Source organism: Scomber scombrus, unplaced genomic scaffold, assembly GCF_963691925.1.
Source record: "Scomber scombrus unplaced genomic scaffold, fScoSco1.1 SCAFFOLD_85, whole genome shotgun sequence".
Classification (NCBI taxonomy): domain Eukaryota; kingdom Metazoa; phylum Chordata; class Actinopteri; order Scombriformes; family Scombridae; genus Scomber; species Scomber scombrus.
The window spans coordinates 17,619-32,274 of NW_026910735.1; the positions used below are offsets into that span (position 1 = coordinate 17,619).

Consider the following 14,656-nt stretch of genomic DNA (forward strand, 5'->3'; position numbering starts at 1 on the left):
AGGTCATAAATGTATTTCTAAAAAAGGTGTAAAAAGCATTTCAACCATTTAGATTTGAATTGTGGAGCTAGGCTTAGCATAAACCCGCCCCTGCTGCTGTAGAGGTATAAATACATTCAGCTCACACTACTACTACAGTCTACAGTTAGCCAGTTAGCTGAGTTAGCCGCCGAGCTAGCCGCCGAGCTAGCAACAGAAAGCTCTCAGACCTAGTATCCATGTTTCTGGTAGAGGTGGTGACTTTGATTGACAGGTGACACTTGGTAGGGGGCGGGGATTCAGCGGACTCGGCGGGGGAAAAAAAGCTGCTGTCTGCTGTGACGGCATAGACTGTATATAAAATGGACGTAACATCCGTGACGTCACCCATTGGTTTGTGGACTGCTGCTCGGAGGCCAATAGTTTCGGATCTGAGCAGCGCCATCTTGAAAATTTCCGGTGCATGCTGGGAAAAATAAAAACTCGGATTCTACTTATATGGGCATCAGGAGGAGCATGAGGCGCCCTCCTGAACCTGTGAACCAATCAACCTGTCAATCACGACGTAGCCACGCCCTAATGCATACCCTGCTTTATCGTCACATATAAAATCAGGGAGGCCAAAATGTCCCAAATGAACATCATACTGCATTGAAGAAGGCTTTAAACTAGCGATTGAGACCATAAACACATTTTGAAAACGTTTACTGAGGTTAGAAATCAAGTGAGAAGTTGGTGAATTCTCCATTGACTTGTATAGAGACGGAAGTCCTTTTGACACCAAAACGGTCGCCCCCTGGTGGCCTTTTGATAGAATGCAGTTTTAAGTTACTTCTGCGTTGGCCTCATTTCAGAGGACCGGAACTGCCCGCCTGTGTGACAGTTACTGAGGGAGATCGACTTGACGCTAATCACCAGACTAGTACGTTAAACATCTGGAACAAAAGACTAACGTTACGTCTCTCATTGCTGTTTGCACCTGACGAAGACCTTTCGGGGTCGAAACGTTGTGTTGGTTTGTAATTAAATCACAGGAGCACATAATACAGTGTGCGGGTGTCTTCCTTTTTATCACAGCTGCAGTTATTTTCACCCAGAACCTGTTAAATTAAGTTTAGATGTTACGTTTTTGTTCACGTCTCTCATTGCTAACATGATTGTAAAGGGTATGCTCAGAGTTGTTTAAAAAATCCACCTGTTATATTTTTAGTTGTCTGTAAGCCTCTAAGATTTTCTTTTAATTAATGTGTTTGTGTAAAGTAATGAAGGCTGATTATCATTTAAATTAATACAAGTTTGTGCAGTTAAAGCTTGTTGTTTGTTATGAATATCTAAAGTTATTTTTTGACGTATTATGTATTTAGCCCTTGTGATTGTCAGCGAATATTCGGTTATTCGTTCAGACCACCCAACAGTTAGCCGACCATGAAAACATGGACTCATGCACATCTCTACTATCCTGGCTAACACCAGACCCTACCTCAATCTCATGTGATATTGAGGTAGGGAGAGGAGTCGTTCATTTCCTCGTATTTAAGGCGGGATCAACGAATGTCGATCAAATGCTTCTGTACACTACTGGACAAACTTACAGCCAATCATATCAACGATAGACGATAACGTATTCAGAGCCTGTAGCAGCGCGAACACTTCCTGTTTATGAAGGGAAAATCATGTAGCGCAAGTTTTTGTTCTATTTTCAAAGTGAACTTGCCTTCCAGTTTATTTATTTAGCACGCAATCTACTGCTGCTTGAGCGGTTGCTGCAGCTCCGTGGCCGCCATGCTGAATGTAAACAGAGTCGCTCTTGGGTCGTCATCGCCTTGAGCCCGCCTCCCCTGTTCTGTGATTGGTTCCCTATCTCAGGCGAAGATTGTTTGTCTTGGTGGCCATGCTAACTTTCTAAAGGGAAGTGGAATCTCGCTCGAGCATGGGTTTACCCAGGCTACATTTCTACTCTATACATGATGACACTAATAATACATTTAAATTGCATTCATACTTTAAGGCATATGCATTACTCTGCAGAAAAGCTGGTAGTCATGTTTTTATATTAACTGCCCACAATAAACAGATAAGACAGTTTTTTTTCCCCAACAGCATTTATTGTATAAAACACACTTGTTGGCACTTTTTCTTCTACTGTTGAAGAGAATGAAAGCAGAACTTCTGATATGTTTTATTAACGAGGTTTTAAAAGATGCATCAGTCGTATTTTTATTAGATTTACAGGAAATGCTGCTGTGAGATTTTCAGAGTAACAGTCAGGACGAGTTTACCTCCAACACAACAAATCATTACAGACTGGACAATATTATATTTTCTCTTTCTTTTTATTACAGTATCAACACTCATTTTCACATCATTGAACATTTTCATCCTGTGCAGTTTGTGCTGTAGTTTATTAGCAAACATGATATGCATAATGCAGCAGGAAGACTTTTACCTTCATTTAATCAAAATATCATGAAAAATACTCAATGGAATGATAAAAAATATATATATGTATATTTTTGCTACTACATTTGACACTTGCTACAGTTTTGGGTTTGTTTTGCATATGTTTAAAAGTATTTTACTACTTTTTAAAAATTAATATATTGATGTAAATATGCATAGAAAGTGCAAGGAAATTTGGCAAATGAAGAACGATTTTGGCAATATAAGAAAACGAGGAGCTACATGAGTCTGTAAGTTCAAGTTTCCAAGTCCTCCGTCAGTTTGATACACAGCACCGATCCTCTGTTTGATATTAAGTTTGATGTTTAAGCGATAATGCTAACTGGCTCCATCCGCTAGACGAAGAAGTATGCTAACGTTAAAAATACGATCAGCATAAACCACAGTGAACCTGATAAATACTAATAAACACTTCATATCTCATTTTAAGTGTATTATGCTCATCTATGAGGTCCTTTTACACGCAAGAGTGCAAAAAATTTAACCGTAAAATTTAACGCAAATAAAATAAAAAGCCACATTTTGGAAGAATGAAACTAAATGTTTAATTTCAGTGATATGTGGTTTAAATGGCTCACAGTGAAACTCCTACTCTGTGTAAAAGGGCCTCATGAAACCTTTTAAAAACGTTTCGGTTTAAGGGACCACTAAGGCTGCGTTCAGACTGCAGGAAAATCTGATTCCTTCTCAAATCCGATTTTTAGGCCTGACTGTCCACACTGTTTTTAGAAAGTGTCCCAATGGGATTTGGCTCTGTTCAGACTGGACCACATTAATGACCAATCTGACAGGTTGCTGTGGCAACGTCGTCGGAGCGGAGGCGTCATCTAGCGTGTAGATGATCTTCGCCTTGCCCCACTTTTGTTGTTGCTATCCTTGATCTCTTTATATTTTGTTTTTAAACTTTTTTATCTTCCTCTGGCACTGTAGCCACGTCCGGCTGAATCCCCTTTTTCTCAAAGAATGTGAAATATGTTCGTAAATCGACTTATTGCGATACATGCCCTTGAGCTTCGCTTGAACGGAGCCATCTTCCCAAAGATTAATTAAGAATTTGGTTTGGTCCTCTGTCCAAGGACTGATGTTGACGTCCTCCATTGCCTCCATTGATATCAGCTAGCAACAACAACCGGAATAAGCCTCCATTGATATCACCTAGCAACAACAACTGGAATAAGCCTCCATTGATATCAGCTAGCAACAACAACTGGAATAAGCCTCCACTGATATCACCTAGCAACAACAACTGGAATAAGCCTCCATTGATGTCAGCTAGCAACAACAACCGGAATAAGCCTCCATTGATATCAGCTAGCAACAACAACTGGAATTAGCCTCTATTGATATCAGCTAGCAACAACAACTGGAATTAGCCTCTATTGATATCAGCTAGCAACAACAACTGGAATAAGCCTCCATTGATATCAGCTAGCAACAACAACTGGAATAAGCGGGTCTGGTGTCGCATAGAGTGACGTAGCGTAGAGACGTAGAGAGACGTCACGGACAGTCAGAACAGATTTGAGTGTTTGGAGCTGTTCAGACTCAGACACATCTGTCCAAATGAGATTTGAAACTACCTCCCAAAGGTGGTTTCCAACTGGTTTGCAAAAATCGGATTTCATGTGATTTATGACTGTTCAGACTTCATAAGAGCATCTGGTTCCATCTAGATTGGCTAAATGTCGGATTTTGGCTTGCAGTGTGAACGCAGCCTGAACGCCAAAAACTTTAGGATGCTACCGTTAGCATAAACGTGACTTTCTTTGGCTACGATCGTGGAAAAAGTGGCAAGTTTGGCGATAAAAGGTTTTCACCTGAGCAGAGAGACTCATTGGATATGTGCCAAAAGTACGTCTTTACTATCTCTAATGGATTTAACTTCATGTCTAAACTTCTATCTGGTGTCCAAACCCAGTTACCCAGTTAGCATCGTAGCTTTAGGTAACAACGTCTTTAAGGCCCCATTTACACTTAGCGTATTTGTGTCCGGATAAAATCCAGATAAGAGTTAATAATGCTTTTACTTGATCTACGTTGGCTAATCTAATAACAGTCCATCATGTTTTTTATTGGCTACATGAGCATTAAAAGTTTACTCCGATCCAGAAAGTGGTGTTAAAGCTCCTGAGGCTGTTTGGTTAAATGTAAATGGGGTCTAACATACGACAGATTTAGTTTCTTTGACCTGTATTTATTGTCTGTGTGTTAATAAAGTTGATTTAAAATCCACATATGTGTGTTAATCAGTGAGTGATTTGTTCTGTTAATAACTTAATAAATAAATATTATCTCTGTAAACAGTAGAGATCAATCAGAAGTGACTTTGAGTTTCAGCAGCTAGATAAAATCACTGCTAACATGCTCACAGTTAGTTATGTTAATGTTTACTATGTGTTGCTAATTACGTTAGCGTGCTAATGACGCTACGTATCGAACCTAAAGCCTGTTTTGGCAACGACTGAAATTGGTCTTTAATATCTAAAATAAGTCACTTTGAGCTTCAGCAGCTAAATAAAATCACTGTTGACGTTTTCATGAGGAAAATACTATGTGATGCTAATTACGTTAGCCTGCTAATGACGCTACGTATCGAACATAAAGACTGTTTCGGTAGCGACTGAATCGGTCTGTAGTATCTAAAATAAGTATTAAAATATAGCATGTCATGTGTCACAGATTTTTAGTCTTGTTTACTTATTATTTCATCTGATATTTCTTCATTTATATCATAATCTTTGCCCGTATTTGATGTTTAACAAAATACAGATGTTTTGTGTTTGGAGAAAGTTAAACACTGACGAATTTGAGAACTTATATAAAATATTATATTGTATTATTCAAGTATAATTTGGAAGAAAAAACATGTTTATACTTCTGAAAGCATCGCAGAAACTAAACTAACAGACACATCATCACATTTGCAGATGATTCTGTGATTTATATAAAATCAATCAAATTTTATTTATATTAAAACTATTGAGTGTTATATTGATGTTGAAAAATGTCAAATGACACCCAACCAATGCTAGAAAGCTAGTGTTATGCATGTTAAGTTGTATAATTTAAGTTGTGCATATATTTAGCAACCTGTTTTGGGACTTCTGATTGACCTCCAGTGTAAACAGCAGTAATCTCATTCTGTCTTTTTTTAATAATAGTGGTATTAAACCCTCTCCCTGCATTAATCTACCAGCCCTCCACCTCCACTACGAAGGGCTCTTTGACGGGGATCCGGCCGCTGTTGACGATGACGCACTCGGTGTACGGCAGGTTCCTGTCGTTGGTGTCCTGAAGCTCGATGGTGTGAACTACGGACTGAAGGAAAGAGACGGAGGGGAATAGGTTAGAAATACACAGAATCATAATCCATCGTCATCAAGATCAAGATTCACTTTATTATCATTTCACCAGTTCCTGTCAGTGCATTAAAAAGATAGTAATAAATACATGGTCGCCCATAAAGGTGGAATAAAATATTTTTTTACCTCTTTCCATAAAATGATTGTTAAAATGTGATGTATTCTTGATAGATAAAGTGTAAATATTCTCAAAATTGTATTGATCAATCTCATTATACCTGGTCAAAGGTGATTACTGATGTGTATAAATAGAAAATAAAAAGAGGAATGTGTCTGAAAACGAAATTATTCCAACTTTATGGGCGACTGTGTAGCAGGGCTGCTCGATTATGGAAAAAAAAATCACGATTATTTGGGTCAAAATTATAATTACGATTATTAAAATGATTTTTTTTTTTACTTTAGAAAAATTCTGCATTTATTGGACATTTCTTGTCAAAAAACACTTTGAAACTGAGGACTTCCTTGTACTTTCCTCTTCCCCATATGGTGTGGTGGAGAGAAGTATACACATTATTATTTGGCTTATTTGGTATTTATCTTATTCACTAGGTGTTTATCTTATCTCCAACCTTTTATCTGCTGCTTAACGCAACACACAGCAGAACATTTGCAGAGATATTATTAGTGCTGATGATAGTTTACACATATTATTAACAAACAAAGTTGGGGCTTGTAAAATTATGGGAGATTCCCAGGAGAAAAGGCACAAGGAGACGGCGGCGGGAGATTACAAACAATCGTTTCCCCCCGATTTTATTAGTTTTGAGATCGTTTGGCCCCAAAATCGTAATCATGATCAAATTTCGATTAATTGAGCAGTCTTAACAAATAGGCACTAAAAATGATCAGACCTAAAATAAAAACCAAACAAATCTTTTTTAGCAGTTGCGTTGACAAAACATTAAAAACACAACAGTTCGGCAGCATTTCAGAGTATATACATTATATATTATATTACTAAATATTACTTTATTTTAGTGCTGGGCAATATATTGATATTATATCGATATCGTGATATGAGACTAGATATCGTCTTAGATTTAGGATATCGTAATATCGTCATCAGAGTTTCTTTTCCTGGTTTTAAAGCTGCATTACTGTGAAAATGTGTAATGTAATGTTCTGAACTTTCCAGACTGTTCTTGCTGTTCTGTTATTTACTTTTTATCCACTTTGTCATTATATCCACATTACTGATGATTATTTATCAAAGATTTCATAGTGTAAATATTTTGTGAAAGCATCAAGAGTCATCTCTACATTATCGTTACAATATCAATATCGAGGTATTTGGTCAAAAATATATTGTGATACTTGATTTTGTCCATATCTCCCAGCCTTACTTTATCTTTGTTTAAATTAAGATATTCGTTTTTTATCTGCCCAGCACAGCAAAAAAATATATTTAAGTTTGTGAAAGACTGAAACAAACACTTCCTGACTATCAGCAGAGTAAACTCAGTAAAGAAGGGGTTTAAAAAGGAGGCGGGACTAATGGTAGAAATCTGCTCCCATTCCTGGACTACTTCCTGTGTAGGCGGAGCTTCTGAGTCTATACAGGAAGTCAGCTCACCTGTGGCAAAACCTTCTGAACCAGGAAGCACACAGGCCTCATGGTGGATCCACCTTTACCCTCAAATACATCAGACACCATGAATGAACTGTGGTTATAGTTTTATAGTTTAAACTACTTCAACTTCAGCTCTCATGTTTGTCTTTTTAACAATCAAACCCGACATCACAACAACAACAACAACAACAACCTCTGCTGGCTCCACTCACCATCCCATCGAGGACTTTACCGAACACCACGTGTTTCCCATCGAGCCACGGAGCTTTAGCAGCCAGGATGAAGAACTGAGAGCCGTTGGTGTCCGGACCGGCGTTCGCCATACTCACCTGGTACACAACACACACACACACACACACACACACACACACACACACACACACACACACACATTTCATATATCATCGAATCTCTTTGACAAGCTAGGTTTATGTTTTAATCTTCCCATAAGACTCTAAAAAAGTAGAAAAATGTAGTTATTCCTTATTAAAAAGTAAAAATTTACAGTTGAGATAAAGTATATATAATATAATAAAGGTCCATAAAAATATAGAAAACAATCATGTATGTGTCTGAGAGCTGAAACAAATAATAAATTAATTGGCTAGTTAAATAAACTGCAACTATTTTGATAATTGATTCATCGTTTAACATTACTTGTTTCCAGCTTCTTAATTGTGAAGTTTTGCTGCTTTTTTCATCACACATGGAAGTAAAATGGAAATCTTTAAGATGTTAATTTGGGCTTTAGGAAATTATGATGAGCTCTTAAAGCGACCCTTACCGTTGTTACATTTTTACACATTGTTTTGTTTAGGTTAAAATTCTATTAATAATATTAATAAGGTAATGGCTCTAAAATGTTAGAGAGAACCACCAGGTATAGAAACTCCTCATTATTCCGTTAAAACTCCGACCAATCATATCATTCTGTCTGAATGATATGATTGGGGTGAGGGGGGGGGGGGGGGGGGGCATAGGAGGGAGGAGGGGTTGTTGCTGTTCATGTTTTTTCAAAGTGCCGTGTGAAATGTAAGAAAGGTAAGAGTAGCTTTAACCATCTTATGACAGATAATATAAACTAAATGATGAACCAGTTAATAGAGATGATATCAGTGATTCTCACCCAGCCGGCTCCTAAATGCTTCAGTCTGAAGTTTTCATCAGTGAAAGTCGTCCCGTAGATGCTGTGACCTGGAAATAAGAATATAACGACTTTAATGTGATTAAACATTTAATATAAACATATAAAACCTCTAAAATACTGTTTTACATCCCATCACTGTATTTAGTGTAACATCTTTATTTCCTTGGTCTCTATCAGCAGTTTCAACCATGAACCAGACAGCTGTTTTTATAAAAATGTATTTGTGTTTGTATGAAACAGTTTCAGGTTTGTATCAGAGGGCCGGATGTCATAATATTCATTAATATCCACACACAATAAACTGTGGTAAAAAAATAAATATTAACATATAAATAAATATAAATAAAGAAAATGAATTAAATTAAATTATTAAATAATCAATAAATTAATAAAATAAATAGAATAAATAAATAAAAATAAATATGTAAAATAAATAAATAGAATAATAAATACAAATAAAGAAAATAATGAAGAAAATAATAAATAAATAGAATAAATAAATAGAATAAATAAGTAGAATAAATAAATAGAATAAATAAATAGAATAAATAAATAAAAATAAATATATAAAATAAATAAATAGAATAATAAATAAAACAGAATAAATAAATAAATACAAATAAAGAAAATAATAAATAAATAGAATAAATAAATAAAATAATATATAAAATAAATAAATAGAATAAAGAAATAAAAATAAATATATAAAATAAATAAATAGAATAATAAATAAAACAGAATAAATAAATAAATACAAATAAAGAAAATAATAAATAAATAGAATAAATAAATAAAACAGAATAAATAAATACAAATAAAGAAAATAATAAATAAATAGAATAAATAAATAAATAACAAATAGATATTAAAATAATACAAAATAAACATTTACAGTTGAAGCTTAACTACTATTATTGACACAAATCTGATCAGATGGGACAAATGAATGTAAAAGAGATTAAAATCTTATATTTATATGAAGATTAAAACAAGCCTTTTATTATCTACTGTAGATTTATAAAGAGATTTGAACATCAGCTGATGATAGAAGTCCAAATATTTAAACAAAATGTTCCTTAAAGCACTTAAAGGGTTTTAATTCATGAGTTTAGACGTTTGATGAGCTTCTGTTGATGTTTTTGACGCCTTTAATACCATAAAGCTGCATCATGTGTATACTATAAACCTCCAGGTACGTTAAAAACATAAATAAACAAGATAAACTCCTCTTCCTCCTCCCTCTCACCTCCCGTCCCGTCTCCAGCCGTGAAGTCTCCTCCCTGGATCATAAAGTCTTTAATGACTCTGTGGAACTTTGTGCCTTTGTAGCCGTAACCTTTCTGCAGAGAGACACACAAAGCTTTAATATCTGCATCAATTAACACATAAATACATAAATACATATAAAATTAAACACATGAGCCCTGTAGGCTGATAATGAGACAGAGGATTAATGATGATTTAAGATGCAAAGACCATAAAACTGATCCTCAAATCAAATAATTAACAAATAAAATGTCCAATATGTAATATACAGTATTATACCATATTAAATGTGCAGCTATAAGTGAAGCACAGTGTTATTTAACGTTGTTTTAAGTCATCTATAATATTCTCTTAATGAAATTTGGTCCTTTTTTTTGACATTTTCTGCTCGATATTAATCCCTTTAATGGATTTAACTTCATGGATTTTAGGAGTTAAATATAGTTGAAGCATAAAAAGGTGAAAAGTTACAACAATAAAAAAATATATGAAGTAAAATGAACAATAAAGATGCAACAATTAGACAATAGAAAAGTGATCTGCAACTATTTTAATCATCAGTTTATTCATTTAGAGTCAAAATTCACATATTTTAGCTTCTTAAATGTGAATATTTCCTAGTTTATTTATTTATTCTGTGACAGTAAACTACATTTTTGGATTGCTGTGAACAGTAATTGACATTTTTCTCAATTTTCAGACAGTTTAAGACCAAATAACTGAATTCATTATTAAAGAAATAGATGAAAATAATCTTTATTTGCAGCTTTAATGAAGAAAATACTCATTCATGAGGATTATATGTTTTAATGCAAACTTTTAATACTCAAATAGCTTCAATACTGTGTGTGTGTGTGTGTGTGTGTGTGTGTCCTCCTCACCTCTCCGGTTGCCAGGGCGACAAAGTTATTGACAGTGAGAGGGACGACCTCTCCGAACAGGCCGATGACGATCCGCCCCACCTCATGACCCGCCACCGTGATGTCGAAAAACACCTGGAGAGACACACACACACACACACACACACACACACACACACACACACACACACACACACACACACACACACACACACACACACACACACAAACACACACACACACACACACACACACACACACACACACACACACACACACACACACACACACACACACACAGCCTGTCAATCAATCACTTTTTTCCCACTCTTTTTCTAGTTTAATGAGACTTTAAACTTAAACTACAGGTGAGACAGACTTCAACTGACACTTAACATCATTTTACTTCAATTATATATAAATAATATATTTAATATAACAACGTTTATGTCTATATAAATGATAAATATACCAGCATGAGATCCAAAATACTAAAAAGATGAATATAACTCAGTGTGATGGAGATTAAACTTCACTATATGATGATTATGAACACTGTAATGTTATATTATTGCATTTAAAATAAGATATAAATATTCAGAAGGTTAATTAACAGCATTATTAATTTTGTCCATATCCACTACCCTTACTGTAGTCTGTCAAAATCATCTTTATTTAAGGTCTTCTTGCTTTTTTGGGGGGATTTTAATCGTATTTAATGTTCTTCATCAGTAAGTTTAACTGATGTTTACAGTAGTTTACATCCAGCTGTGATCATGTGACCAAAGTTTCATACTGACACTAGATCAGCTGATTATAACTGCAACAAACCTTTATATTTATTATTGATTAATCAGCTGATTGTTTATAAAATGTCAGAATTTAACCCTCCTGTTGTCCTCAAGTCAAGGAAGGAAGGATGGAAGGGAGGAAGGGAGGAAGCAAGGGAGGAAGGAAAGGAAGCAAGGGAGGAAGGAAAGGAAGGAAGGATGGAAGGGAGGAAGAAGGAAGGAAAGGCGGGAGGAAGGGAGGAAGGAAAGGAAGGAAGGAAGGAAGGAAGGAAGGGAGGAAGAAGGAAGGAAAGGCGGGAGGAAGGGAGAAGGAAGGAAGGGAGGAAGGAAGGACGGAAAGAAGGACAGAGGAAAGAAGGAAAGGAGGAGGAAAGAAAGAGAGAAGGAGGAAGGAAAGGAAGGAAGGAAGGAAGGAAAGAAGGAGGGAGGGAGGAAAGAAGGACAGAAGGAAGGAAGATAGGGGGACGGAGGAAGGAAAGAAGGAAGGAAGGAAAGAAAGAGAAGGAGGGAGGAAAGAAGGAAGGAAGGAAAGAAAGAGAAGGAGGGAGGGAAGAAGGTCAGACGGAAGGAAGGAAGGGAGGGAAGAAGGAACAGTCATAACAGACGGGGTCAATTTGACCCGGGAGGACGACACAAAGGTTAAATAAAGATACTTGTTGTAAATTCTTGAAGTTCAAAGCGACGTTAAATATATTCAGTTTATTATGATGTCACAGAAGCTGCAACATTTAGCTTAAAGCATAACTAACATGGTTATTAAATAATAAACATGGTTATTAAATAATAAACATGGTTATTAAATAATAAACATGGTTATTAAATAATAAACATGGTTATTAAATAATAAACATGGTTATTAAATAATAAACATGGTTATTAAATAATAAACATGGTTATTAAATCATTAAAAATAACTCCAGTTAATTTTCCATCAACTCTGAACTGAACCAGTTAAAGCTGCAGATGAAGACTTTGTGAGATCTGGTTTAAAACTTCATAATAAGTTAATAAATACACATTAAGTCAAGCTTTGAATGTGTGTGAAGCTGCTGTTTCCATGAATAAAGCTTCACTCTCACTTATAGACTTATAGACTGATGTACCAACATATCATTTAAAATCTCATATCCAGTATTATATCTATAAAAGTTAGAGACAAAAGTTAGGAGCCAATTTCTCCTCACATTTCCTGTCAACACCAAAGTTATATTTAAAAACACCTCATATATTTTATATATATAGTCTATATAATATTATGAGTGACGTATCAGATCATTATCGTGTCCATTAACACTCTTATTAACATATCTGATTAAAATAATGTGTGATTTTATTCTTAATATTTAATTTAATATTAAATAACTGAATGAATGTGAGTCTATTTTTATAATAAGCCTTAGTAGTATAAATGTAGGTCAGATCTGTGTGTGCGCGCGCGCGTGCATGAACGGCCTGCAGGCAAACACGCTGCGTATTAACATCTGGATGGACACGTATACAGCTGTGTTTGTGCGCGTGTGTGTGTGTGTGTGTGTGTGTGTGCGTGCGTGTGCGTGTGTGTGTGTGTGTGTGTGTGTGCGCTTGTGTCAGTGTGTGTGTGTCATTCAGGCCTCGTCGTCTCTCAGTATCTCTCTATGTGTTTATGCGCGAGCCCGTTCTATTCATTATCCACTCTGGCACGCGCGCAGCTGCTTGCTCGCCACGCGCAGACAGACAGAAGACGCTGTTTTGTTTTTTTTAGGTTAAATGCAAATAAATGCGGCATTAGCTCATCATCACCAACCTTCTCCGTGACTTTCGGTCCCGTGCGCGAGGCCACGCCGGTGCTCGGCTGCAGGGAGGCGGCAGAGAGGAGGAGGAGAGCGGGCAGGACGGTCCGGAGCTCCATGGTGAACCGGAGAGAGCGGAGGAAGGCTGCGGATGGGAGGAACGGAGAGAAGGAGAAGAGGAAGGAGAGAAATCACAGCGAGTCACAGCTGGGAGGCTGACCGGGAAACACCGCTCCAAACACGGCTACATCACCAAACCACTCCCCCCCCCCCCCCCCCCCCCCCCCCCCCTCACTGTGGGATGAGCCTGGATCAGAGACCCGCCCACTGAGAGGAGGAGAGAGGAAATAAGAGAGGAAGGAGGAAGGGGAAATAAGAGAGGAGAGGAGGAGAGGAAATAAGAGAGGAGAGGAGGAGAGAGGAAGAGAGAAGGGGAAATAAGAGAGGAGAGGAGGAAATAAAAGAGGAAGAGAGAAGGGGAAATACGAGAGGAGGAAAGAGGAAGAGAGAAGGGGAAATAAGAGAGGAGAGGAGGAGAGAGGAAGAGAGAAGGGGAAATACGAGAGAAGAGGAGGAAACTAAAGAGGATAAGAAATAGAGTAAGAAGAAAGGAATAAAAAAGAAAAGAGGGTATAGTAGATATATATGTAGGTTGGTAGAGATCATAGACTGTATATAAGAAATGGACGTAACATCCGTGACGTCACCCATTGGTTTGTGGACTGCTGCTCGGAGGCCAATAGTATCGGATCTGAGCAAGGAAAGGAGGAAGGAAAGGAGGAAGGAAAGGAGGAAGAAAGAAGGAAAGGAGGAAGAAAGAAGGAAAGAGGGAAGGAAAGGAGGGAGGAAGGAAGGAAAGGAGGGAGGAAGGAAGAAGGGAAGGAAGGAAGGAAAGGAGGAAGGAAGGAAGGAAAAGAAGGAAAGAAAGGAAGGAAGGAAGGAAGGTAGGAGGGAGGGAGGAAGAAGGGAGGAGGGAGGGAAGGAGAAAGGAAAAGAGGAAGGAAGGAAGGACAGAGGAAAGAAGGAAAGGAAGAAGGTAGGGGGAGGAAAAAAACGAAGGAGGGAGGGAGGAAAGAAGGAAGGAAGGAGAGAAGGAAAGAAGGAGGGAGGAAGGAAGGGAGGAAAGAGAGAAGGAGTGAGGAAGGAAGGAAGGAAGGAAGGAAGGACGGAAGGGGGATGGAGGAAGGACAGAAGGAAGGGAGGAAAGAGAGAAGGAGTGAGGAAGGAAGGAAGGAAGAAACAGTCAAAACAGACGGGGTCAATTTGACCCGAGAGGACGACACAAATGCCCCCTGGTGGCCTTTTGATAGAATGCAGTTTTAAGTTACTTCCTGGTTGGCTTCATTTCAGAGGACCAGAACTCCCCGCCTGGTAGATAGGTATGTAGGGTAAAACTAGTGACATCATCATCAAACTCGTCTCAGAAAACACTCTAAAGGTCAGACGTGT

At 37.2% G+C, this 14,656-nt stretch overlaps 1 protein-coding gene across 1 annotated transcript; it reads right to left on the minus strand.

Annotated features, from left to right (window-relative positions):
* Positions 1 to 5,628: 5,628 nt before the first annotated feature.
* ppic (peptidylprolyl isomerase C) lies at positions 5,629 to 13,341 on the minus strand. The gene is made up of 6 exons (XM_062415371.1): positions 13,222 to 13,341; positions 10,669 to 10,782; positions 9,768 to 9,861; positions 8,501 to 8,568; positions 7,587 to 7,703; positions 5,629 to 5,757 (listed from the first exon to the last, which is right to left on the minus strand). Exons 1-6 carry the CDS (start codon positions 13,324 to 13,326, stop codon positions 5,629 to 5,631), a joined length of 627 nt encoding a protein of 208 aa, XP_062271355.1. The 5' UTR covers positions 13,327 to 13,341.
* Positions 13,342 to 14,656: the final 1,315 nt, after the last annotated feature.

Coding starts and splice junctions, on each gene's coding strand:
- ppic (XM_062415371.1), bottom strand. CDS start 13,326: ATGGAGCTCCGGACCGTCCTGCCCGCTCTCCTCCTCCTCTCTGCCGCC. Junction 10,783..13,221: donor GACCGAAAGTCACGGAGAAG/GTTGGTGATGAT, acceptor GTGTCTCTCCAG/GTGTTTTTCGACATCACGGT. Junction 7,704..8,500: donor AGCATTTAGGAGCCGGCTGG/GTGAGAATCACT, acceptor GTTGTGTACCAG/GTGAGTATGGCGAACGCCGG.